This window comes from Lepidochelys olivacea (genome assembly GCF_965140295.1).
Source record: "Lepidochelys olivacea isolate rLepOli2 genome assembly, chromosome: 24".
NCBI classification, from domain to species: Eukaryota; Metazoa; Chordata; order Testudines; family Cheloniidae; genus Lepidochelys; species Lepidochelys olivacea.
The window spans coordinates 12,714,865-12,740,157 of NC_140434.1; the positions used below are offsets into that span (position 1 = coordinate 12,714,865).

General features: G+C 55.7%; 1 protein-coding gene across 1 annotated transcript; it reads right to left on the reverse strand.

The window, feature by feature from the left end:
• Positions 1-10,925: 10,925 nt before the first annotated feature.
• PSMC4 (proteasome 26S subunit, ATPase 4) lies at positions 10,926-23,726 on the reverse strand. Its single transcript, XM_084613589.1, has 11 exons — positions 23,569-23,726; positions 16,303-16,401; positions 15,633-15,819; positions 15,387-15,533; positions 14,991-15,100; positions 14,572-14,665; positions 14,091-14,258; positions 13,421-13,497; positions 13,035-13,203; positions 11,766-11,821; positions 10,926-11,103 (listed from the first exon to the last, which is right to left on the reverse strand). Exons 1-11 carry the CDS (start codon positions 23,602-23,604, stop codon positions 10,990-10,992), a joined length of 1,257 nt encoding a protein of 418 aa, XP_084469715.1. The 5' UTR covers positions 23,605-23,726; the 3' UTR covers positions 10,926-10,989.
• Between the last annotated feature and the right edge of the window lie 1,567 nt (positions 23,727-25,293).

The window sequence follows — 25,293 nt, forward strand, 5'->3', positions numbered from 1 at the left end:
GTCCACAGCCAACATGCCCCTGGACCCCCGGACACGTGCTGCATGGGCCCCAACACGTAGAGCCAGTTCCCTTTGTACAGGACATAGACATCCCCAGCTTCGTCCAAGCCAATCACCTCCCTATTGCCGGCATCGATCTGCTTCAGGGACCCTAGCACTTGGTGCAGAGTTAAGCTGGGACCAACACAGAACACAATTCACATGTGGCTGGCTGGCCTAGGGGTGGGTAATGAGTAATGGGGCCTTTCCCCACATGGGGCACTGGCTCTGATCCGGCCCCAGGGCAGAGACTGCCTGGCTCAAGGGGTAGGGAATACGGTGTCACAGACTCCCAAGTTGTGCCCACTCTTGGTCCATACGGTCCCTGGGGGGGGAACCCCTTTCGGTGCGACAGCCCCTCTTGGTGGTCCACTCTGTCTTGGGGGTTAAGTCCCTCCGCCTTCTGGAACCGCACCTCTCTGAGCCTTAGCATGCCTGTCTCTCGCCACAGGAGTCCACTCGCTCTGGACCCCTGGGGCCTCCACTCCCAGAGGGAATAATGCCCCCCTTTCTCTAGCCCAGAGCGACTGTCAGCCAGTGTAAAACAGGAGGCTTTATTGAGCATCTCAACCCAGCACAGGAAATGCTCAGGGCCTCAGGCCTGGCCTCCCTCAGCACCGTACATCTAAGTCTCTCCTGCATCCAGGGGGGCTCTGCCTGCTCTCTCTCTCCAGTCCGGAGACCCTGCGCTTTCCAGCTGAGCATCCGATATCACCTCCCCCAAGCCCCACCTCTGTCCATTGTTTTCTATCCAGGTAAACAGGGTCGCCTGGGCCTTCTCTCCTCTCAGCCGTCCTTTGTACCCCTATGGCTGGAACCTTTGTATCCCGCTGGCTGACACCGGCTGGTCAAGTCACCGGGGTCCTCTCTTCGCAGCCCATTGTCCTCCCACTGGCCAGATTTGGTTGTGACTCCCGAGCTGACCCTCCTGGTCATCAGGTCACCAGTGGCTGGGGTATTCTTTCTCCAGGCCATTGGCTGGGGTCCCAGTTCCATCGTGGCTCCTCTGTAACGACAAACTCCATCTCCTATCACCTCATTAAACCAGTAACACCCAGGGAAACAGCCCTACCCCCTCTGCATGCAAACCATTGAAAAAACCAAGAAAAAACCAAGAGAGTTTGGCTGTTTGGCGGTGTTTAGTGCTTTCCAGGAGGGTGGGGGGAGGAGCAGGGTGGGGACTTTGGGGAAGGGGTTGGAATGGGGGTGGAAAAGATGTGGGAAGAGGCGGGGGCAGGAGTGGGGTCTCATGGAAGGGGTGGAGTGGGGGTGGGGCCGGGGCAGAGGTGGGGGTGCTTTTGTATCTTTTGTGACAGGGTCGGGCCAGATGGCTACAGGAGAGTGATAGAAGGCAGATATATTAGCCCCAGGTTAAGTAGGTCCCTTTTTCCTGGGAGGAGGCTACCGGTGTCCAGGCTGCTGCCCAACAGGAGGCAGTGCGGCTGCAGCAAGAGACCAATCGCTTGTTGATGGACCAGGCTGCTCAAGACCATACTGTGTTGCAGGAACTAGTAAATCAAGTGAAGGCCCTTGCAGAGATGAACTGTGGCCATGGTGGGACACGTATCATACAGGCCAGCAATTGCCTGCAGAAAATGAAGGGGGAGGATGACATCGATCCATATCTCCTGGCCTTTGAGAGGACAGCCTATGGGAGGCCTGGCCTTGAGATCAGTGGTCTGGCATCCTTGCCCCATTCCTGTGTGGGCAGACCCATGCTCCCTAATCCACCTTGTGGGGGTCTCACTAACCCCACATATGTACACCAGACCAGCGAAGCTAAATGAGGTAGAGACCACAGCACTGGTTGATTCGGGGAGTGCTATCATACTTATCTCAGGGAAGCTCGTGAAACGTAGTCAGCTGCTGCAGGCTAAATGTACAGGGATAACATGCATCCATGGGACAGTTAATTATTACCCCACCATCCCCGTAAAAATTGAAATCCAGAGGAACACTACTGAGGTAGCAGCAGGTGTAGTCACTAAACTCCCATACCCAATGCTCATAGGAAGGGACTTCCCAGGGTTTGGAGACTTAATCCCAGTAGGGGGTTTGGAGAGAGAGGGGGACCCTGAAATTAGTGAGGCATGCCCAGTAGATTGTCAATCCCCAATCTTCTCTGAAATATCCCCAGATGTGTTCTCCCTTCCCAGACGGGGTAGAAAGATGAAAAGGGAAAGAAAGGCAGTTGAGGGCTCGGGAACCCGAATACTGAACCAAAGCCAGAGGGCCGCTCTCGTAGGTAGGTGGACCTGAGCAGCTGAAAAGGATGTCATCCAGGAGGGAGAAGCACCCGAGTCTGACCCCCATCCTAACACCTCTGAACCAGTTGAGGCAACAGAGACTGGCCCCCTAGATCTCAGGTAGATTAGCCCTGGGAGAGGAAATTTTGAATGGGACCAAGCTGAAGACCCAAGGTACGACAACATTAGGAAGGAGGTGACCGAAATAAATGGGGTTCCCATGGAAGGGAAAACCCAGGGACCAGGACCCTACTTCATAATGAAGAAGAATCTTTTATACTGGGTTGCACCAGTACAGTGACAGAAGGTACAGAAGATCCTAGTACCTCAAAAACACAAGAATGCTGTATTAAGTCTTGCCCATAGTCATCTTTTTGGGGGGCATTTGGGGGTAGAGAAGACCCTGGGATGGGTCCTATGACAGTTCTTCTGGCCCGGAGTACATGAAGAAGTATGGAGGTACTGTGTGTCCTGCCCAGAATCTCAGCTGCACAGTCACCATCCCCACTTGAGGGCACTTTTAGTACCCATTCCCATCATAGAGGTCCCCTTCGAGCAAATAGCCATGGACCTGGTGAGACCCCTGGAGAAGACGTCTCGGGGTCACCAATATATACTTGTTGTTTTGGACTATGCTACTCGCTACCCAGAAGCTGTCCCCCGGCGGAACACGGCCTCTAAAACGATAGCCAAAGCGTTGTTGGGGATCTTTGCCTGAGTGGGGCTACCAAAGGAGATATTAACAGACCAAGGTACCCCATTTATGTCGAAGCTAATGTAGGATCGCTGTACACTGCTCCATATACATACCTTGAGGACTTCGGTCTATCATCCGCAGACCGATGGGCTGGTAGAAAGGTTTAACTGAACCTTCAAGGCAATGATAAGGAAAGTGGTAAGTCGGGACGGGAAGGATTGGGACACTCTACTACCCTACCTTATGTTTGCAATCCGGGAGGTACCTCAGGCCTCAACTGGGTTTTCCCCCTTTGAGTTATTATACGGACGCCACCCCTGTGACATACTAGATATCACAAAAGAAATCTGGGAAGAGAAACTCAATGAGGAGAGAAATATAACTGACCATGTGTTGCAGATGCGAGAATGGATAGCCCGGGTCACCCCTATTGTATGGGAACATTTGGAAAAGGCGCAGGAGGCCCAGCAAACCCATTACAATCACCAGGCAAAAGTCTGACAGTTCCAACCGGGGGATCGGGTGACGATGTTGGTACCCATGGCAGAAAGCAAGCTTTTGGCTCAATGGCAGGGGCCCTATGAGGTGGTTGAACCCATGGGGGAAGTAACCTACAAGGTGTGGCAGCCAGGACGCCGGAAACAAGAACAAATTTATCACATTAATCTCTTAAAGCCTTGGCACCAATGAGAGGCGTGTGTAGTGGCCCAAGAGACCCCGATCCAGGGAAATAACATGCAGGAGCAGATCAGGAGATCCATTGATCTGACACTAAACCAGAAGAAGGAGGTAACTGAGATGATCAACTGATACCAGGATGTGTTTTCAACCAAACCAGGTCAGACCACCGAAGCTTATCACCACATTATCTTAGACCCTGGAGCAAAGGTAACTTTAAGGCCTTATCAGTTCCCAGCGGCAAGAAGGGAGGAGATCAAGGCAGAGGTAAAAAGGAGCTCACTTCAGTTTGTGGCGTGCGTGCGAGGAGCTGGGAGCAAGAGGCGCAAGAAGCTGAGAGTGAGAAGGCGTACTACTGGAAGACTGAGAAGTACAAGCATTATCAGATACCAGGAGGAAGGTCCTGTGTTGAGAATAAAGAAGGTGTTGGGAGGAGGCCATGGGGAAGTAGCTCAGGGAGTTGTAGCTGTCACGCAGCTCTTACAGGAGCTACTGTAGACAGCTGCAATCCACAGGGCCCTGGGCTGGAACCTGGACTAGAGGGTGGGCCCGGATTCCCCCATCCCTCCATCCCCCCAACTCCCTACTTGATACCGGAGGAGTTGACCTGGACTGTAGTTTTCACCAGAGGGGAAGGTCTCTGGCCTATTCCCCGATCCCCAAGGTGGATCAGCAGAGACAGCGGGGATTGTTCTTTTTCTTTTCCCCATGCTGGCCAGTGATGAGGCTAACTGAGTGAATGGCAGATTTGAGCCATGAAAGTGGCCAAACTGAGGGCTGCCGTGAACCTCTGAGGCGAGCAAATCCGCCAATAAGCGCAGAACCCACCAAGACAGAGGAGGAACTTTGTCACAAGCTTTAAAACTTAGACACTTGATGTGTTCTGCACCTCCTCCCCAAACGATCCTGCGGCATCAGCCTGATCAACTGATGCCCCAGGCAGATTGGTAACAAAAATCTGTCACAGTGGGAGAGGGAGTTTGTTGTTACAGAGGGCCAGCAAATGGCCTGGAGAATGGATACCCCAGTGACTGGTGACCAGGAGGCCCAGCTTGGGAGTCACAGCTGGTTCTGGCCAGCGTGAGGACAATGGGCTGCGGAGAGAGGATTCCGGTGGCCTGACCAGCCGGTTCCAGCCAGAGGGGAAACAAGGGACGGATGAGAGGAGAAGCTGAAAGGAGAGGAGGCCGAGACAATCTGTTTACCTGGGACAGAAGACAAAGGACAGAGGCGGGACTTGGGAGACAGTGATATCAGATGCCCAGCTGCAAGGAGTGGGTTCTGGGCTGGTAGTGGAGAGCAGGCAGAGCCCACCTGGCTGCAGAAGAGACCTAGATGTGCTGTGTTGAAGGATGCTAGGTCTGAGGCCCTGAGAGTTTCCTGTGCTGGTTTCAGCATGGTAGCCGCTCAATACACCCTCCTGTTTTACACTGGCTGAGAGTTGCTCCAGTCTAGATATCAGGGTGGCATTATTCCCTCTGGGTGTAGCAGCCCTGGGGGTCCAGAGCCAGTGGACTCCCTGAGGGGGCCCACGGCAAGAGACAGGTGTATTAAGGCTCAGAGAGGTGTGGTTCCAGGAAGCGGAGCGGCCTATGTCTTAACCCAAGAGAAAGTGGACCCCCGAGAAGGGATGTAGGAGGTTCCTCCCAGGGGCCATACAGAGCTGAGAGAGAGCACAAGTCCTGTGAGTCCCTGACAGGCATACCATGGATTTATATAGAGCAGGGGTTCTCAAACTTTATTGCACCGCAACCCACTTCTGACAACAAAAATTACTACATGACCCCATGAGGGGGAACTGAAGCCTGAGCCCGCCCAAGTCCCACCATCCTGGGTAGGGGGCCAAAGCCTGAGCCCCTCCACCCTGGGTGCGGGACCCAAGCCAAAGGCCAAGGGCTTCAGCTGCAGTCAAGGGGTCTGTGACATGAGCCCTGCTGCCCTGGGCTGAAGCTCTCAGGCTTCAGCCCCAGGCAGTGTGGCTTCAAGCTTTGGCTTTGGCTCCGGGTGTTAGGGGGCTTGTTCCTTCACCCACTTACTTCCCTGGTCCTTCTTGCATGAACAGAGAGCAACAATACCCGAAATCCAAAGGTGCAAATAATTTGATGTTTATTGGGGTGACCTTCCAGCAAGCATGATTCCAGTTTCCTTCCTTAGCATCCCCCTTCCCAGCTCTGACACAACAGAACCTTACCTGTGTTCCTGTTCCCATTCCCCCCCCTTAGCAAAACATGATTCCAAGTTCCCTACCCCCATTTCCTGTTCCTACCCCCCCACTTCCTGATTGCAGACTATATAGTAAAACTTGAGATCTGCTTTGCTATACCTTAACCAACCATTTTACTGAAATTTAACTAACCAATCCTACCTAACATATTGTAACATGATTATTTAACCAATTATATCCCACCACCTTAATTAGTTTACACCCAGCAAAATTAATGATATATCAGACAGAAACAATCACAGAACCAGACAGAGATTATACAGACAAACAATAGGAAAATGGGGACTACAGTGATAGAACAACACAGAAATGAGGATTTCACATCCCAGCTATTGATAAGTGAGTTCTTGCCAGACAGGATGCTATCAAACTAAGTTTCCTTTTACATCTTCTAGGCACTTCCCTTTCCCTGGAGGCGATCGGCATTATCAGGACAGGATTGTATTCCTAACAGCCCAATAGCACCTTATTTCAATGTGACTAGTTTGGAATGTGAGGATCTGACCATTCGCTTCCCAACTTATGGCTGCCTCTGCTGCTTAGCCAAAGGTCTTAGCCTAAGCACAGGGCCTTAGACTGTCACAGTAAGAGAAGGCTCTTACACCGGCAGACAGTGATTTTGATTCTTTCTTTTATACCTCTATAACTAGCTAAGTGATAAGAATACACCTAAATCCCTAGAGTACAGACCTTTACAGACAGGCCTGAATATCTATATCCTAACACTGGGTCCCAGCAAGTCTAAGCCAGCCCAGGTGACCCCATTAAAACAGGGGTCAGTTTGAGAACTGCAGTTTGAGAACCGCTGATACAGAGGCATTATGATTAGGGCTGTCAATTAACTTGCGTTAATGCCTAGCATAATTAATGTGTTAAATTTTTTTAACACAAGTTAATCGCAGACCTTCTGGGCAGGAGGGCAGCAGGAGCTGCTCAGAAAAACCTGTCTGGTCAGGCTCAGTAATGCAAGCCACCACCAGAGGGAGGGAAGAGAAGAGGCTACAGAAAGTAAGATGACGGGTTTCAGAAGGGTAGCCATATTAGTCTGTATCAGTAAAAGCAACGAGTCCTTGTGGCACCTTAGAAATTAACAAACTTATTTGGGCATAAACTTTCGTGGGCTAAAACCCACTTTGTCAGATGCATGGAGTGGAAAATACAAACTACCAGTACATGAAAAGATGGAAGTTGCCTTACCAAGTGGGGGGTCAGTGCTAATCAGACAATTCAATTAAAGTGGAAGTGGGCTATTCTCAACAGTAGACTACCAAGGCAGGAAAAATCACTTTGTAGTGGTCCACCATCAAATTAGGCCTGAATAAAGATGGATGGGTCATTACAAAAACTAATTTCTCCATACTGTTAGTCACACCTTCTTGTCAACTGTTTGAAATGGGTCACCCTGATTACATTGGCTTCATTACCACTACAAAGTGATTTTCCCCCCATGGGGCACCAGCGCTGATCCAGCCCCAGGGCAGAGACTGCTTGGCTCAGGGGGTTGGGTGTGTGGACTGGATCAAGACTTAGGTACTTTCCCCTCACGCCCCCTGTCCTGCACCTAGGGAACCCTGCTGCAGCTGCTACTGCTGCACTCGCCCCAGATGGGCCAGACCCTGCCTGGGACTCACATCTGGGGCTCCTGCAGCATGTCAATGGAGGGGGGGTTCCCATTCTGCTGAGGAGCAGCCAAACCCTGCCCCTAGCCATCCCAGTCACTAAACCAGCTCCTGCCCAGAGACCCCCCAGCACCCTGTCCCACCAGCGTGTTTTAGCCCCTAATCCAGCTCCTGCCCAGATACCCAGAGCTCACAGCCCGGGCATTAACAGGACACTGCGGGGGGGATGGGGGGAGGGAGAGAGAAGCTCACAGCCCTCGTATTGACAGAGCACTGCTGGGGGAAGCTCACAGCCCTAGGGCTGACAGGGTACTGCTGGGGGGAAGCTCACAGCCCTGGTGCTCATAAAGCACTGTTAGGAGGGAGCTCACAGCCCAGGTGTTCACAGGGCACTGCTGGGGGAAGCTCACAGCACTGGCACTGACAGCATTGTTGCGGGGGGGGAGGGGTGTCAGTCACTCCTGGCACTGTGGAGGGGTCTGTGCAGCTGGGTCCCGACTCCGTTGGCCCTGAGATTTGAAGGATGGGGGGAGGCAAGAAAGAGGCTGCCCTACCTGGCGTCGAGAAAAGCCCTGGTGATACCAGCCTAGGACCCCTCCCAGGGCAGCAGCTGGCAGCACAGGGCTGGGAGATGATTAACCCAGCCAGGAAGACAGCATCTCAGTCTGACATGCGGTGGGAATTAGAGGGGGTTGAGCCCTGTTGCCAGCATAATTGGCCTGCATCTTGACCACCTCCACCCATAACAGTCCCTGCCCGGCAGCTTCTTCCCTGGGCAGGTCTGGGGTGTGCGTATGAGTGCACTGCTGGGGGGAAGCTCACAACCCTGGCGTTGACAGGGCACTGCTAGGAGCCAGGAATGTGGGGTGGTCTTGGACTCACTCACTAGCTGGCCAGCGGGTCAGTCACTCCAGATAGAGCAGAGGGTGTGCGTGTGGCTGGGTCCCAGCTCCCATGGCCCTGAGCTTTGATGGATGAGGCGGAAATAGGAGAGGGGCTGGGATGTAGGGGAGAAGCATGGGAAGCACATACATAGCTGGCAGCACTTGTACCCTCCACCCCTGCCCAGCTCTGGGGCCTTGCCCCAGAGTGCTGAGCAGGGTGGGAGGATTGATCACAGCCTTCAAGGGAAGGACGGATTCTGTAGCACACATGCCCTCTTGGCTTGCAGTTGGCCCTGTGCAAGAGGCAGCCCCCAAGAGCAAACAGCTGCTTGCATTTCCAGCAATGGGTCCTGCTGCTAACAGGATGCCCCTCGCTAGGCCCAGTGCATTCCTCCCTGGGGCCAGGGGCTCCAGGTCCTGCATGATAGGCATAAACCAGCTGGGGGGGCTGCTCCTCCCTGGCAGTGTTTGTTTCTTGTCGGCTTCTTTCTCCCTGGGAGGCTCCGTGAGCCCAGCCAGGTTTGGGAGCTGGAGCCTTTGTTAACAGAGGTGAGGGGGGATTGACACTGGGTTCTGTTCAGCGGCTAACACTCAGTTCCTCTGGTACGGAACTGGGCCCACCAGAGGTTCTTGCATGGGACAGATTTTGCATTTCCAGAAAAGCCAAATTCCCTCCAGGCCCAGATGGTGCCGAACCAGCCCAGATCAAGCATTTGTGGGCAGAAGGGCCCTGGGATAGTCCAGTCCAATCTCCAAGCCAGCTCAGAGGGGAATGGCACCGGGCCCCCACGCACGGAGTCCAGACTCGAGTTAGCCCAAAGCAATTCAGTGCTCAGAGGATCTGGGCCATGTCTGCACCATGGCTCCCACGGCATAGCTCCAGCACAGCAGCCAGAGCTCTGGAACGCAGATGCTTCCTGCAGCCAGGGGCAGGGTGTGCCCAGCGCAGCAGTTAATCCATCTCTCTGAGGCCGTATCTAGGGCGCTGCACAAACTCTTCCCTGTACCTGGCTGTGTCTAGCTCAGGGGTCAGGCCAGCAGAGCTATAGCCAGGTCTCTGCTTGTGAGCCATAGACAGAGAACAGGCAGGGCCTGATGTGGGCTGAGACCAGCCCAAGGGACTCCAAGAACCAAAACTACGTTTTCAAATGTTGCCAGGCTGCCTGGCTCTGGCAGGTTATATGGGGAGCCATGGAGGAAAGAAGCCTGGCAGGGGGGCCGGTCCATCTGCCCAGTTTCAGTGGGAAGTGTTATTAGCCAGGATAGTCAGGGATGCTACCCCATGCTCAGGGTGTCCCTAAACCTCCAGCTGCCAGAGTGGCTGATGGGATCAATCACTCGATAACTGGAGCACCCGGCACAGGCCACTGGCAGCAGACAGGACACTGAGCTAGCTGGGCCATAGGGCTAACCCCATATGGCTGTTATGACTTGGCACCACAGAGTGCTTGCTTGGTCCCATTGGCACTTTCTGAGTCAACCGCCCTGGCAGAAAAGTGGCTCTAACACCCAGAGTGTGCAGAACGCTTGTCCATTACCCCCAAGCCCCACACCCCTAGCCAGGTCAGTGCCCACCCAAAGCCAGCACCAGGCTCTCCTTTCTTTGCGGAGCTCTGCCCCCTGTCAGCTGCCCCACAAGGGGGGAAGCACTGCAAACAACCAAGCCAGCAGGGATGCAGCCAGTATGACAGAAACCACATGATGGGCTCAGACCTTGCACCCCCTGCTGCTGAGGGGAAGAGGGCTGGGGAACTCAGGATAAAAGAGTCCCAGTGCTTGGGGAGAGGGGTTTGTGGGGCTGGAGAAGACAGAATGGGCCCCCACTGCTAGGGAGGGCTCTGCACGGCCAGAGAATACAGGGCAGGAGCCCTGCTGGTGGCAGTGGAGAGGAGGATGGGATCTTGGGAACATGAACTGGGAGCCCCAGGGCTGTGGGTCTGGGGAACAGACTATGCGGTACAACCCTAGCCAATGCCCCCAGGGCTTCTCCAGCTGTTCCCTCTCTGCTCCCAGTACGGGCCTGGCCACAGGCAGCGTTCCGAGCCCACTGCAGCCAGAGCCAGCTCTGCCTCCAGCACTGGGCAGGGGAGACCCTGCCTGGGGCACAGGGAGCTATGGGGGCAGCAGCTGCTATAGCCCAAGACAAGACAGCGCCTGTCTGGGACACATGGGCCCTTTGCTCTACCCGCCACCTGCCGTCTCCAACCTGAGATTGGGGGCTGCCGTGCAGCACCCGGGGGGGGGAGGGGCCTCGTGGGAGCTTTCCAGGCAGCACAGGTCCCCAGGCTGCAGGAACAGACACCTGCACTCCCCCCAGAGGCATGGGGCTGGGGAAGGGATTGGCAGGATGGTAGCCTGCTCCACACTCCCCCTGGGGCCCTGGGCTGGGCCAGGCTGGTCAGCAGGGACAGACACCAGCACTCCCTGAAGAGGTGTGGGGCTGGGTCTATTGGAGGGATTTTAGCCTGCTCTGCGCTCCCCACAAGGCTCCAAGTTGGGCCAGGTCGCAGGGACAGACAGCGGCACTCCCAGCAGAGGTAGGGAGCTGGGGATGGGTTTATTGGTTGGATGTCAAGCCTGCCCCACACTCCCCCATGGCCCCTCATTTGTAGAACTCGTGCTCTTGCTCGTCCTTCTTGATGACCGTCTTGTACGCCTTCTCGAAGTCCTTGGCCAGGACGATGTAGCGGTTCTCCCGCACGGCCAGCATGCCCCCCTGTGCATACGGAGACATGTGTGAGGGGGTGACGCTGGGCACAGTGACCCCCTCCCCATCCTGCCCTGTGAAACGTGTGGGGATGCCACCGCCAGGTGCAGTGACCCCTCCCATCCTGCCCTGTGCACAGGGCGACATGTGAGAGGGGGCGGCACCAGGGTGCAGTGATCCCTGCATCCCACCCTGCGCACATGGGCACATGCATGGGGGGGCAACACCAGGTGCAGTGACCCCACCATCCCACTCTGCGCACACGTGTGGGGGCAACGCGGGGCACAGTGACCCCAACCCACCATGTGCACAATGGGCATATGTCTGGGGTAGGGTGGGTGCTGAGCAGTGACCCCCCTGTGCATGTGGGCACATGCATGGGGGGGCACGACACTGGGTGCAGTGACCCCCCCAACCCCGCATGTGCATACGTGTGTGTGAGGGGGATGCTGGGCACAGTGACCAACTCCATGCACAATCGCCCAGCAGCAGAGGACCCCATAATTTCAGAGTCAGGGTTCCTTCAGCCACGCACTCTGTGGCGGTGGTCCTGCTGACTTGGGGGAGCAGTGGGGGATCCCCAAAAAAGGAGCAGGTCACAACACACACAGCACCCAGATATCATGGCCTGGGGCGTCCAGGTGCCCTGTCCCATGTCCCCCAGCATTTACCTCCTGGCAGATGGAGTTGATGTCAGCACCCGAGATCTTATCCGGCCGGGCCACATCTGGGGAGGAGTGAGGGAAACGTCTGCACAGCAGCTGAGCTGGATCATGGTGAGAGGGCCCCTGGGAGCCACTGCCACCCTTACTCCTCCCCCACGCGCCGGGGGCCAGCAACGCTACCAGGGCACCGTGGTGGGGGGCCCTGATGGGCTTCTCATAGCCTTCCCAGAGGGATGGGATCAAGCTTGAGGGCCCATGAAGCTCCTGGGCGGAGGGAAGGGGGCAGATCGGCATGACGACAAGTCCAGAGGCCCCAGACAGGAGGAGTGGGCATGTTGGGGGCTAGAGTCAGAGGATAGGTTTTTTGGTGAGTGACCCCTCTCCGCCCCCACCAACCCTTTCTGGACCCTATGGATCCAGAGGCACAGGCAGGAGCCAGCTTCACCCCATCCCCCCCACTCCGGAGCGGAACCAGACAGCACTGGCTCAGCTATGCCAGGTTCTCCCTGGGGGTCCTGGGCCCTCCTGCCTCATTACTCCAGCCTGCAGCCTGAGCCAGGCCCACCCCTTGGCCTGTGGGCTCGTGCCAGACTTGTGTCCGTCTGCCTGCTCTTGGTGAAGCAATCAGTCCATATGCTGTGCCAGTCACTGCCCAGCAGGAGGCAGCCCCAGCCGCACCCTCCCCTGGTGCTCCCCCTGTCTAGCCACGTGTCAGAGGGGGACAGAACAGCTCCCAGCTGTCGTGCCCGCACCTGTAGCCCGACTCCACCCTGACCCCAGCCCTGGAGGTGGCCAGAAGACATCCCCTCCAGCAGGGGTGCCCAGGGAGAGGAGGGGTTCTTGGATCAGTGCACCCCCTGGACCCTCAGGCATGTGTGTGTGACACAGGGAGAGTGAGGCAGAGCTGTGGCCTGGGTCACTGGGTCAACCCCGTGTGGGGCAGCACAGGACTGACAGGCACCTTCTTATGAGCTGGGCCCGAGACATCCCTTCCTCAGTGCCGGGCACCCAGTGGGATGCAGCCTCCCTGCTGCACCCCCCCATGCCAGCAAGCCAGCCAACGGGACGCAGCTTCCCCCCTGTGCTAGGCACCCAATAGGACACAGCTCCCCCGCCGTGTCCCCCCACGTCAGCCAGCCAAGACGCAGCTCCGCCCCCTGTGCTAGGGATCCACTAGGACGCAGCCCAGCCCAAACATGTGCTGGGCACCCAGTGGAACACAGTCTTCCTGCTGTGCCACCCTTCCCGCCCCGTGCCAGGCTCCGGGCAGGATACAGTCCTCCAGGTCCACTTCCTCAGACAGGTTCATCTTGCTGGTGATGGTGGAGAAGATGAGGCGCTTCTGGCGCCGGTCGGGCAGGGGGAACTCAATCTTGCGGTCGAGGCGGCCGGGCCGCAGCAGGGCGGGGTCCAGCGTGTCTGCCCGGTTTGTGGCCATGATCACCTGGAGGGCAAGAGCGCACAATCACCCCTCAGGAGAGCCCTCTGCCCATCCCCAATGGGGAGACTCAGCCCCCTTGGTCCTGCGCCCTCCAGCCTCGCTGGGACAGCAGTGCCTTTGCCCCCATTCAGTCCCCCACATCCCACCACCTCAGGGAGAAATCTGGGGGCTGGCACAGCAATGCCCGTCACCCCCCATCCCAGCCCCTGCTCTCCCGCACCTTGACGTTGACGTTCTGATCAAAGCCATCCATCTGGTTGAGCAGCTCCAGCAGGATGCGCTGCACCTCCCTGTCGGCTGGGGAGAGGGGCACAGCCCGGTGAGCGGGGCATCTGGAGAGCCAGCGCTGGGCACAGACACCCCTGCCCCCCACTATCTACCCTCATCCCCATTCCTGTCCCCTCCCACATCACCCCCTTCTCCAGTGCCCACCCCCACCCTGCCAGCCCTGCCTAACCCACTCCCTTCCCCCTCCCCTCCAGCCACTCCTCCCTCCCCCCCTTATCCCCTCCCCCCAATCTCCTGCCACTACTGTCCCCACCCAGTGCACCTCAGCCTTGCCCACCACTGCCACCCCACATTTGCACACCTCCGCCACTACCCCCAATCCTGCTGGCCCAGCCTCCCTCACAGTCCCCCCACCCCACTGCCCACCATGGGACTGGCCGGAACCTGAGGGGCTCACCCCAGTGTGACACTGACATCTACAAGGAGTGGGGTGGGGACTGCAGCTCTCTGCTCCCCCCACCTGCTGGGACTTGGGTCCGGTACCCTAGAGGGAAGAGGTCCCATGTCCCATTCCCGCTCCTGCTCCCCCCAAGCCAGTCCTGGGGCCAGATCGGAGCCTGCACACCCAGAGGGGCGGGCGCAGCGCCTCGCCCCCTGCTCACCCCCTGTCTGGGCGTCAAAGCGCTTGGTGGCGATGGCATCTATCTCGTCTATGAAGATGATGGCAGGCGCATTCTCCTTGGCCAGCCGGAAGACGTCCCGCACCATGCGCGGCCCCTCACCCAGGTACTTCTGCACAAACTCCGAGCCCACCACGCGGATGAAGGCAGCTGGACAGATGGGTAGACAGCATTAGTGCCCAGCTCCCCTGCAAGACAGCAGCCCCACTCCATCCCTGGCCGTGAGAGATACCCCGCAATGGGACAGGCATGCCCTGGGGCAACCCACAGGCTCCCCGTGCCACACAGCCCTGGCACCAACCCCTGCAGCACCAACCGTCCTGGGCACAAAGCTGGGGCCCTTCTAGACCTTGAGCCGGGACCACAGGTCGCCTGGTACCTTTGCACTAGAGAACCCAGGCATCCTTGACAGACTCCCATGGTACTAGCTTCCCCTTCCCCCGCAGTCCAGCACCCTGCTCACCTGTGGTGTGATGGGCCACGGCTTTGGCCAGCATAGTCTTCCCACAGCCCGGGGGGCCATACATCAGGACGCCGCGCGGGGGGTCAATGCCGATCTGAGGAGGATAGAGGGGGTTACTGGGGGCTCCCCCATCCCGCCCTTGAGGGGCCCAGCAAGCTGGTGAGCTGGGGTCTGGACACCAGTTACATCCGGTGCTGCCGAAAGTCAAGGGTTCTGTGCCTCTCCTGATCTGACAGCGACTTGCCAACCCCAGCCCAGCCCCTGAGCACACAGCCCCAAGCCCCGCAGGAGTCCCCCCAGCTATAGGGCACAGTGAGAGGAGGACCCATGCTGGATCTGCAGGATGGAGCTCAGCCCTAGCGCAGGGCACAGCCACCCAGGATGTAGCCCCAGCCGGCCCAGTCTCGCCCCCCACTCACCTGCTTGTAGAGCTCAAAGTGGGTGAGGGGCAGCTCCACGGCCTCCCTCACCTCCTGCTTCTGGATGTCCATCCCACCGATGTCGGCGTACATCACGTCTGGTTTCTGATCTGTGGGCACACACCAGGGCTGAGCCCAGCACGGGCAGGGGACCCCTGCCTCCCCTACTCATAATGGCCAGGGGACCTCCGCTCCCCAGAAAACCTGCACTCCCAGCATTCACAGCACAACTGGGGGACCTCCCGCCCCCTGTCCAGCACAGCCGTGGGACCCCCGTCTTCCCTGTCCAGCACTCCCCGCATGCCCATGGGACCCTCAGCTCTGCCCCCATAGGCACTGGGCATGCTGCTCCCTGTGGCACCGGCTGCCCCTGGGGCTGGCGCAGGGAGCACCCACCTGATGTCAGCATCATGATGCTGCTGTCAGCCTCGGGTGGCAGCACATCCACCAGTGCGTTGCTGTGCTTGTGGAGGGCCACCGAGGCATTGGGCTTCAGCAGCTCCCGGTCAATGGTGCTCAGGATCCGCACGTAGTAATTGGAGCCTGCGGGTGAGAGGCAGATGGGGGTAAGCCAGGCAAAGCCGGGGCTCGGACCCCTGTGCACAGCTCCCCTCCCCCGCAATCCCACTCCTCCAGCTGCACCTGTGGTAGAGCCCACGATGGCCGTGTTCTGGTCCACGGCCTCCAGGAACTGGCCGATGACCAACGGGATGCTCTGGATGCGCTTCACCTCCTCCTGCGCGTGCAAGAACTCCTTCTTCAGGTTCTTCTGCTCATCCTTGATGTACTCCTCCTGCACCTCCAGGAACTCCAGCTCCTGCTGCAGTTTCTACGGACGGACGGACGGACGGACAGACAGACAGCCAGCCAGCCCCTCCTCCCTGCTCTGCTCAGGTACCCGCAGTAGCTGCTAGAGAAAGTGGTGCCACGGGCCGGGCACCAGAAAGCTCCCTGCTCAGCACTGCGGCTGGGTGACCTGCAGGGAAGTGGGCTCCCAGGGGTGCTGTGCAGCAGAGGGGAATGGGACTGGAAGAACCAAACCCACCAGAGGTTACTGGGGCCCAGATCTCCCAGGTCCCTGGCCCCACAACCCTAGTCAGAGATGCCATCAGATCCCAGCTCCAGGCCAAGGTCACATGCTGCCCCCACCTCGGGGCCTGTCATCCCAGCCTGCCACCCACAGCTCCCATCTGAGGGCATCCCCCTAACTCCACCATCTGGTCAGAGGGCCACTCCCACCCTGAGGCCTGCCCTCCCAACACACCTCCCATCTAAGGGCAACCCTCTCCCGCCACCCCAGCCCCCAACTCACCTTGTAGCGGCTGTAGAGATCCTCCAGGTCCTCAGGCTCCGGGGCCAGGAAGGACAGGCCAGTCTGGGGCCTGGAGATAGCCAGCGCAGGCAGCTCATCCTAGGACAGCCACAGACAGGCAAGGTGAGAGCTGGACACCCCAGCTCAGGGGTGACCACAGCTCAGGGAGGGGTGAAGCTCCCTCTGAGCAGCAAAAGTCTCACACCCGATCTGATCCCACCCAGCTGCCGGGATACCAAGCACCGGGCCCTGAGCCCAGCTGGGCAGCAAGAGTCAGACACCCCCATCCCGCCCCCATCAGATAGGGATGGGGGGAACGAAGGGACTAGAGGAACACCAGAGATTTTCTGACCAATCTGAACGAATTCAAATCACCCAAGCCAGATGCTACTCACCCGAGGGTGAGGGAATTAGCTGAAGAAATATCAGAGCCACTGGCAATAGTATCTGTAAACTCATGGATGACAGGAGAGGTCCTGGAACACTGGAGAAGGGCTAGCGTAGGGATTATCTTTAAAAAGGAGGAGCCAGGGAACTATAGACCAGTGAGCCTGGCCTCGATACCTGGGAAGGTACTAGAGCAGGGGTTCTCAAACTTTTGTACTGCTGACCCCTTTCACATAACAAGTCTCTGAATGCGACCCCCCTTATAAATTAAAATAAATTTTTTATATATTTAAACACAATTATAAATGCTGGAGGCAAAGCAGGGTTTGGGTTGGAGGCTGACAGCTTGCAACCCCCATGCAATAACCTCACAACCCCCTGAGGGGTCCTGACCCGCAGTTTGAGAACCCCAGTACTAGAGCAATGTATGAAACATTCACTTTGAGAACACCTGGAGGGTGATCACTAGCAGTCAGCATGGATTTACCAAGAACAAATCACACCAAACCAGCTTGATTTCCTTCTTTGACAGGATTTGGTGGATAGAGGGAATGCAGTGGAAATAATATACCTGGACTTCAGCAAGGCTTTTGACTAGGGCTGTCAAGTGATTAAAAAAATTCATTGCAATTAATCGCGCTGTTAAACAATAATAGAATACCATTTATTTAAATATTTTTGGGTGTTTTCTACATTTTCAAATATATTGATTTCAATTACAACACAGAATACAAAGTGCACAGTACTCACTTTATATGATTTTTATTACAAATATTTGCACTATAAAAATGATAAAGAAATATATTTTTCAATTCACCTAATACAAGTACTGGGCACCAATGATGACCTTGAGCGGATCATTGCAGACTATGTGGCTCTGGGAAGAAGGATAAAGAAGTTTGAGGCGCAAGTGGTCTTCTCGTCCATCCTCCCCGTGGAAGGAAAAAGGCCTGGGTAGAGACCGTCGAATCGTGAAAGTCAACGAATGGCTACGCAGGTGGTGTCAGAGAGGAGGCTTTGGATTCTTTGACCATGGGATGGTGTTCCAAGAAGGAGGAGTGCTAGCCAGAGACGGGCTCCACCTAACGACGAGAGGGAAGAGCATCTTCGCAAGCAGGCTGGCTAACCTAGTGAGGAGGACTTTAAACTAGGTTCACTGGGGGAAGGAGACCAAAGCCCTGAGGTAACTGGGGAAGTGGGATACCGGGAGGAAGCATGAGCAGGAGCGCGCGAGAGGGGAAGGCTCCTGCCTCATACTGAGAAAGAGGGACGATCAGCGAGTTATCTCAAGTGCCTATACACAAATGCAAGAAGCCTGGGAAACAAGCAGGGAGAACTGGAAGTCCTGGCACAGTCAAGGAATTATGATATGATTGGAATAACAGAGACTTGATGGGATAACTCACATGACTGGAGTACTGTCATGGATGGATAAAAGCTGTTCAGGAAGGACAGGTTTTTCTGCAGTTTCATACTGGAGCTCTGAGCAGTCATACTGCTCTCTTACATACAATGCAACTCCCCCACCTTTTCTGCCCTGCCTGAGTGTCTCTGGATTCAAGTTTAGAAGTGTGAGCAACAAGGGTGATGTCGTGGTGGGAGTCTGCTATAGACCATCGGACCAAGGGGACGAAGCTTTCTTCCGGCAACTCGCAGAAGTTACTAGATCGCACGCCCTGGTTCTCATGGGAGACTCCAATCAACCTGATATCTGCTGGGAGAGCAATATAGCGGTACACAGACAGTCCAGGAAGTTTTTGGAAAGTGTAGGGGACAATTTCCTGGTGCAAGTGCTGGAGGAACCAACTAGGGGCAGAGCTCTTCTTGAGCTGCTGCTCACAAACCAGGAAGAATTAGTAGGGGAAGCTAAAGTGGATGGGAACCTGGGAGGCAGTGACCAGGAGATGGTCGAGTTCAGGATCCTGACACAGGGAAGAAAGGAGAGCAGCAGAATACAGAACCTGGACTTCAGAAAAGCAGACTTTGACTCCCTCAGGGAACTGATGGGCAGGATCCCCTGGGAGAATAACATGAGGGGGAAAAGAGTCCAGGACAGCTCGCTGTATTTTAAAGAATCCTTATTGAGGTTACAGGGACAAACCATCCCGATGTGTAGAAAGAATAGTAAATACGGCAGGTGACCAGCTTGGCTTAACAGTGAAATCCTTGCTGATCTTAGACACAAAAAAGAAGCTTACAAGAAGTGGAAGATTGGACAAAAATGACCAGGGAAGAGTATAAAAATATTGCTCGGGCATACAGGAGTGAAATCAGGAAGGCCAAATCACACCTGGAGTTGCAGCTAGCAAGAGATGTTAAGAGTAACAAGAAGGGTTTCTTCAGGTATGTTAGCAACAAGAAGAAAGTCAAGGAAAGTGTGGGCCCCTTACTGAATGAGGGAGGCAACCTCGTGACAGAGGATGTGGAAAAAGCTAATGTACTCAATGTTTTTTTTGCCTGTCTTCACGAACAAGGTCAGCTCCCAGACTACTGCACTGGACAGCACAGCATGGGGAGGAGATCACCAGCCCTCTGTGGAGAAAGAAGTGGTTCGGGACTATTTAGAAAAGGTGGACAAGCACAAGTCCATGGGGCCGGACACGCTGCATCCGAGAGTGCTAAAGGAGTTGGCGGATGTGATTGTAGAGCCATTGGCCATTATCTTTGAAAACTCAGGGCAATCGGGAGAAGTCCTGGACGACTGGAAAAAGGCTAATGTAGTGTCCATCTTTAAAAAATGGAAGGAGGATCCTGGGAACTACAGGCCAGTCAGTCTCACCTCAGTCCCTGGAAAAATCATGGAGCAGGTTCTCAAGGAATCAATTCTAAACCACTTAGAGGAGAGGAAAGTGATAAGGAACAATCAGCATGGATTCACCAAGGGCAAGTCATGCCTGACTAATCTAATTGCCTTCTATGACAAGATAACTGGCTCTGTGGATGAGGGGAAAGCGGTGGACGTGATGTTCCTTGACTTTATCAAAGCTTTTGACACCGTCTCCCACAGTATTCTTGCCAGCAAGTTAAAGAAGTATGGGCTGGATGAATGGACAATAAAGTGGATAGAAAGTTGGCTAGATTGTCGGGCTCAACGGGTAGTGATCAATGGCTCCATGTCTAGTTGGCAGCCGGTATCAAGTGGAGTGCCCCAAGGGTCGGGCCTCCGGCTGGTTTTGTTCAATATCTTCATAAATTATCTGGAGGATGGTATGGATAGCACCCTCAGCAAGTTTGCAGATGACACTAAACTGGGAGAAGAGGTAGATACGCTGGAGGGTAGGGATAGGATACAGAGGGCCCTAGACAAATTAGAGGACTGGGCCAAAAGAAATCTGATGAGGTTCAACAAGGACAAGTGCAGAGTCCTGCACTTAGGACGGAAGAACCCCATGCACCGCTACAGACTAGGGACCGAATGGCTCGGCAGCAGTTCTGCAGAAAAGGACCTAGGGGTTACAGTGGACGAGAAGCTGGATATGAGTCAACAGTGTGCCCTTTTTGCCAAGAAGGCCAATGGCATTTTGGGATGTATACGTAGGGGCATTGCCAGCAGATTGAGGGACGTGATTGTTCCCCTCTATTCAACATTGGTGAGGCCTCATCTGGAGTATTGTGTCCAGTTTTGGGGCCCACACTACAAGAAGGATCTGGAGAAATTGGAAAGAGTCCAGTGGAGGGCAACAAAAATGATTAGGGGACTGGAACACATGACTTATGAGGAGAGGCTGAGGGAACTGGGATTGTTTAGTCTTCAGAAGAGAAGAATGAGGGGGGATTTGATAACTGCTTTCAACTACCTGAAAGGGGGTTCCAAAGAGGATGGATCTAGACTGTTCTCAGTGGTAGCTGATAACAGAACAAGGAGTAATGGTCTCAAGTTGCAGTGGGGGAGGTTTAGGTTGGATATTAGGAAAAACTTTTTGACTAGGAGGGTGGTGAAACACTGGAATGCGTTACCTAGGGAGGTGGTGGAATCTCCTTCCTTAGATATTTTTAAGGTCAGGCTTGACAAAGCCCTGGCTGGGATGATTTAACTGGGAATTGGTCCTGCTTTGAGCAGGGGGTTGGACTAGATGACCTCCTGAGATCCCTTCCAACCCTGATATTCTATGATTCTATACTGTATGCAATCTCTTTATCATGAAAGTTGAACTTACAAATGTAGAATTATGTCCAAAAAACTGCATTCAAAAATAAAACAATGTAAAACTTTAGAGCCTAGACGTTCACTCAGTCCTAATTCTTGTTCAGCCAATCGCTCTGACAAGTTTGTTTACATTTGCAGGATTTAATGCTGCCCACTTTTTGTTTGCAATGTCGCCTGAAAGAGAGAACTGGCATTCGCCTGGCACTTTGTAGCCGGCGTTGCAAGATATTTAGGTGCCAGATGTGCTAAAGATTCAAATGTCCCTTCATGCTTCGACCACCATTCCAGAGGACATGCACCCATGTTTATGGCAGGTTCTGCTTGATAATGATCCAAAGCAGTGTGGACCGATGCATGTTCATTTTCATCAACTGAGTCAGATGCCACCAGCAGAAGGTTGATTTTCTTTTTTGGTAGTTCGAGTTCTGTAGTTTCTGCATTGGAGCATTCACTTCACATTCTTAAACTTTGAGTCGAGTGCTGTAGCTATCTTTAGAAATCTCACACTGGTGCCTTCTTTCCATTTTGTCAAATCTGCAGTGAAAGTGTTCTTAAAACAAACATGTGCTGGATCATCATCTGACACTGCCATAACACAAAATATATGACAGAAAGCGGGTAAAACAGAGAGGAGACAAAACTCTCCTCCAATGAGTTGAGTCACAAATTTAATTAATGCTTTTTTTTTTTAAATGAGCATCATCAGCATGGAAGACTGTCCTCTGGAGTGGTGGTAGATACATGAAGGGGTATATAAATGTTTAGTATATCTGGCATGTAATTATCTTGCAATGCTGGGTACAAAAGTGCCATGAAAACGCCTATTCTCATTTTCAGTCAACATTGTAAATGATAAGCGGGCAGCTTTATTGCCCGTAAATGTAAACAAACTTGTTTGTCTTAGCGATTGGCTGAAGAAGCAGGAGGACTGAGTGGACTTGTAGGCTCTAAAGTTTTACACTGTTTTGTTTTTGAGTGCAGTTGTGTTACAAAAAACCCTGTTAAGTTGCACCTTCATGATAAAGAAATTGTACTGCAGTACTTGTATTAGGTGAATTGAAAAATACTATTTCTCTTATTTTTATAGTGCAAATATTTGTAATAAAAATCATATAAAGTGAACACTGTACATTTTGTATTCTGTGTTGTAATTGAAATCAATATATTTGAAAATGTAGAAAAACATCCAAAAATATTTAGATAAATTTCAATTGGTGTTCTATTGTTTAACAATGTGACTAAAACTGCAATTAATCATGATTAATTTTTCTTTTAGTTAATCGTGTGGGTTAACTGCGATTAATCGACAGCCCTACTTTACACATAGTCCCACATGACAGTCTGATAAGTAAGCTGGAGAAATGCAGGCTCTACAGAACTACCATTGAGTGGCTACATAATTCAGAGTAACTATTAATGGAATGATGTCAGACTGGAAGGAGGTATCAAGTGGGGTTCCACAGGCATCTGTTCTGGGTCCAGTGTTGTTTAACATCTTTATTAATGACTCAGAAGTAGGAACAGAGAGCATACTGATCAAATTTGCCAATGACACACAGCGCGGGGCGGGGGAGGGGGGAAGTGTTTGCAAACACTTTGGAGGATAGAGCTAAAATTAAGAGAGATCTTGATAAACTGGAGAACTGGGTTATAGGCAACAAAATGAAATTCAACAAAGATAAATGTCAGGTGCTACATTTACGGAAGAAGAACCGAATGCACAAATTCAGAATGGGGGATTACTGGCTGGGCAGCAGCATGGCTGAGAAGAATCTGGGAGTTGTGGTGGATCACAGCTCAACACGAATCAGCAATCTGATGCGGTTGCAAAAAAAGCAAATGCAATTTTAGGTTGCATTAACAGAGACCCAGCATGCAAGTCATGGGAGGTGACAGTAACACTCTACTCGGCCCTAGTTACACCTCAGCTGGAGTACTGTGTCCAGTTTTGGTCATCAATGTATAGAAAGGATGTAGAGAAACTGGAAATGAGCCCAGAATCCTGGGTTCCATGCCCGGATTTTGGGAGGGAGAGGGGGAAGCCCAGACTCCTGGGTTCCATGCCCGGATCGCGCGGAGAGGGGGGAGCCCGGACTCCTGGGTTCCATGCCCGGATCGCGCGGAGAGGGGGGAGCCCGGACTCCTGGGTTCCATGCCCGGATCGCGCGGAGAGGGGGGAGCCCGGACTCCTGGGTTCCATGCCCGGATCGCGCGGAGAGGGGGGAGCCCGGACTCCTGGGTTCCATGCCCGGATCGCGCGGAGAGGGGGGAGCCCGGACTCCTGGGTTCCATGCCCGGATCGCGCGGAGAGGGGGGAGAGGGGGAAGCCCGGACTCCTGGGTTCCATGCCCGGAACGCGCGGAGAGGGGGGAGAGGGGGGAGCCCGGACTCCTGGGTTCCATGCCCGGATCGCGCGGAGAGGGGGGAGCCCGGACTCCTGGGTTCCATGCCCGGATCGCGCGGAGAGGGGGGAGCCCGGACTCCTGGGTTCCATGCCCGGATCGCGCGGAGAGGAGGGAGCCCGGACTCCTGGGTTCCATGCCCGGATCGCGCGAGGGGGCGCTCTCCGGGCCGGGCCGCCGTGACTCGGCATCTCCCCAGGAGCGCGGCTGCCGGCGGGGCGCGAACCAGGAGGGCGGTGGCGGGGACTGGAGCTCGTCCGAGCGGAGCGGAGCGGGACCGGGACCGGGGATCCCCGAGCCACCCCCCGCCGGGTCCCCCTCGACCCGCACCTGGGTTTTCTCCACCAAGATTCCGATTTCCTCCATCTTCCCTCCGCCGCGGAAACCTGCGGCCGCCCCGGGGCTGCTGGGCGTTGGAGTCTCTCCCTTGGCGCGGGGGCTGCTGGGAGCCGTAGTTCCCCCGGCGCGGGGACTGCTGGGAGCTAGAGTCCTCACCCCGGCCCCGTTATGAGTTTTGTCCTTCCTCAGCCCCTTTCCAGCAACGCAAGGGTTAACGCACACAGCCCCGCCCATCCCCTGCGTGCACAGTTGGCACCGCAATGCAACGTGAGACCCGGGAGCCGTCCAGTGACAGGCCCAGGCTCTGCGCAGACTCAGGCCGTGTGGCTGACGCCCCAGGCAGCTGCCCCCTCTCCGGATGATCGGCCGAGGCTCTGCGCAGACTCAGGCCGCGTGGCTGATGCCCCGAGCAGCTTCCCCCTGTCCGGGCAGTCGGCCGAGGCTCTGCGCAGACTCAGGCCGCATGGCTGATGCCCCGAGCAGCTGCCCCCTGTCTGGGCAGTCGGCCCAGGCTCTACGCAGACTCAGGCCGCATGGCTGATGCCCCGAGCAGCTGCCCCCTGTCCGGATGATCGGCCCAGGCTCTGCGCAGACTCAGGCCGCGTGGCTGATGCCCCGAGCAGCTTCCCCCTGCCCGGGCAGTCGGCCGAGGCTCTGCGCAGACTCAGGCCGCGTGGCTGACGCTCCGAGCAGCTTCCCCCTGTCTGGGCAGTCGGCCCAGGCTCTACGCAGACTCAGGCCGCATGGCTGATGCCCCGAGCAGCTGCCCCCTGTCCGGATGATCGGCCCAGGCTCTGCGCAGACTCAGGCCGCGTGGCTGATGCCCCGAGCAGCTGCCCCCTCTCCAGGCGATCGGCCGAGGCTCTGCACAGACTCAGGCCGCGTGGCTGATGCCCCGAGCAGCTTCCCCCTGTCCGGGCAGTCGGCCGAGGCTCTGCGCAGACTCAGGCCGCATGGCTGATGCCCCGAGCAGCTGCCCCCTGTCTGGGCAGTCGGCCCAGGCTCTACGCAGACTCAGGCCGCATGGCTGATGCCCCGAGCAGCTGCCCGCTGTCTGGGCAGTCGGCCCAGGCTCTACGCAGACTCAGGCCGCATGGCTGATGCCCCGAGCAGCTGCCCCCTCTCCAGGCGATCGGCCGAGGCTCTGCACAGACTCAGGCCGCGTGGCTGATGCCCCGAGCAGCTTCCCCCTGTCCAGGCAGTCGGCCCAGGCTCTGCGCAGACTCAGGCCGCGTGGCTGATGCCCCGAGCAGCTTCCCCCTGTCCGGGCAGTCGGCCCAGGCTCTGCGCAGACTCAGGCCGCGTGGCTGACGCTCCGAGCAGCTTCCCCCTGTCTGGGCAGTCGGCCCAGGCTCTGCGCAGACTCAGGCCGCGTGGCTGACGCCCCAGGCAGCTGCCCCCTCTCCGGATGATCGGCCGAGGCTCTGCGCAGACTCAGGCCGCGTGGCTGATGCCCCGAGCAGCTGCCCCCTCTCCAGGCGATCGGCCGAGGCTCTGCGCAGACTCAGGCCGCGTGGCTGATGCCCCGAGCAGCTTCCCCCTGTCCGGGCAGTCGGCCGAGGCTCTGCACAGACTCAGGCCGCGTGGCTGATGCCCCGAGCAGCTTCCCCCTGTCCGGGCAGTCGGCCGAGGCTCTGCGCAGACTCAGGCCGCATGGCTGATGCCCCGAGCAGCTGCCCCCTGTCTGGGCAGTCGGCCCAGGCTCTACGCAGACTC

What these genes read in the sequence shown, in the direction of transcription:
- PSMC4 (XM_084613589.1), bottom strand. Translation starts at nt 23,604, where the DNA reads ATGGAGGAAATCGGAATCTTGGTGGAGAAAACCCAG. An exon ending in CTTTGACGCCCAGACAGGGG is followed by an intron (nt 13,498 to 14,090) that starts GTGAGCAGGGGG and finishes CCCTCTCCCCAG; the next exon opens with CCGACAGGGAGGTGCAGCGC. An exon ending in TCAACTCCATCTGCCAGGAG is followed by an intron (nt 11,104 to 11,765) that starts GTAAATGCTGGG and finishes CCGTATGCACAG; the next exon opens with GGGGGCATGCTGGCCGTGCG.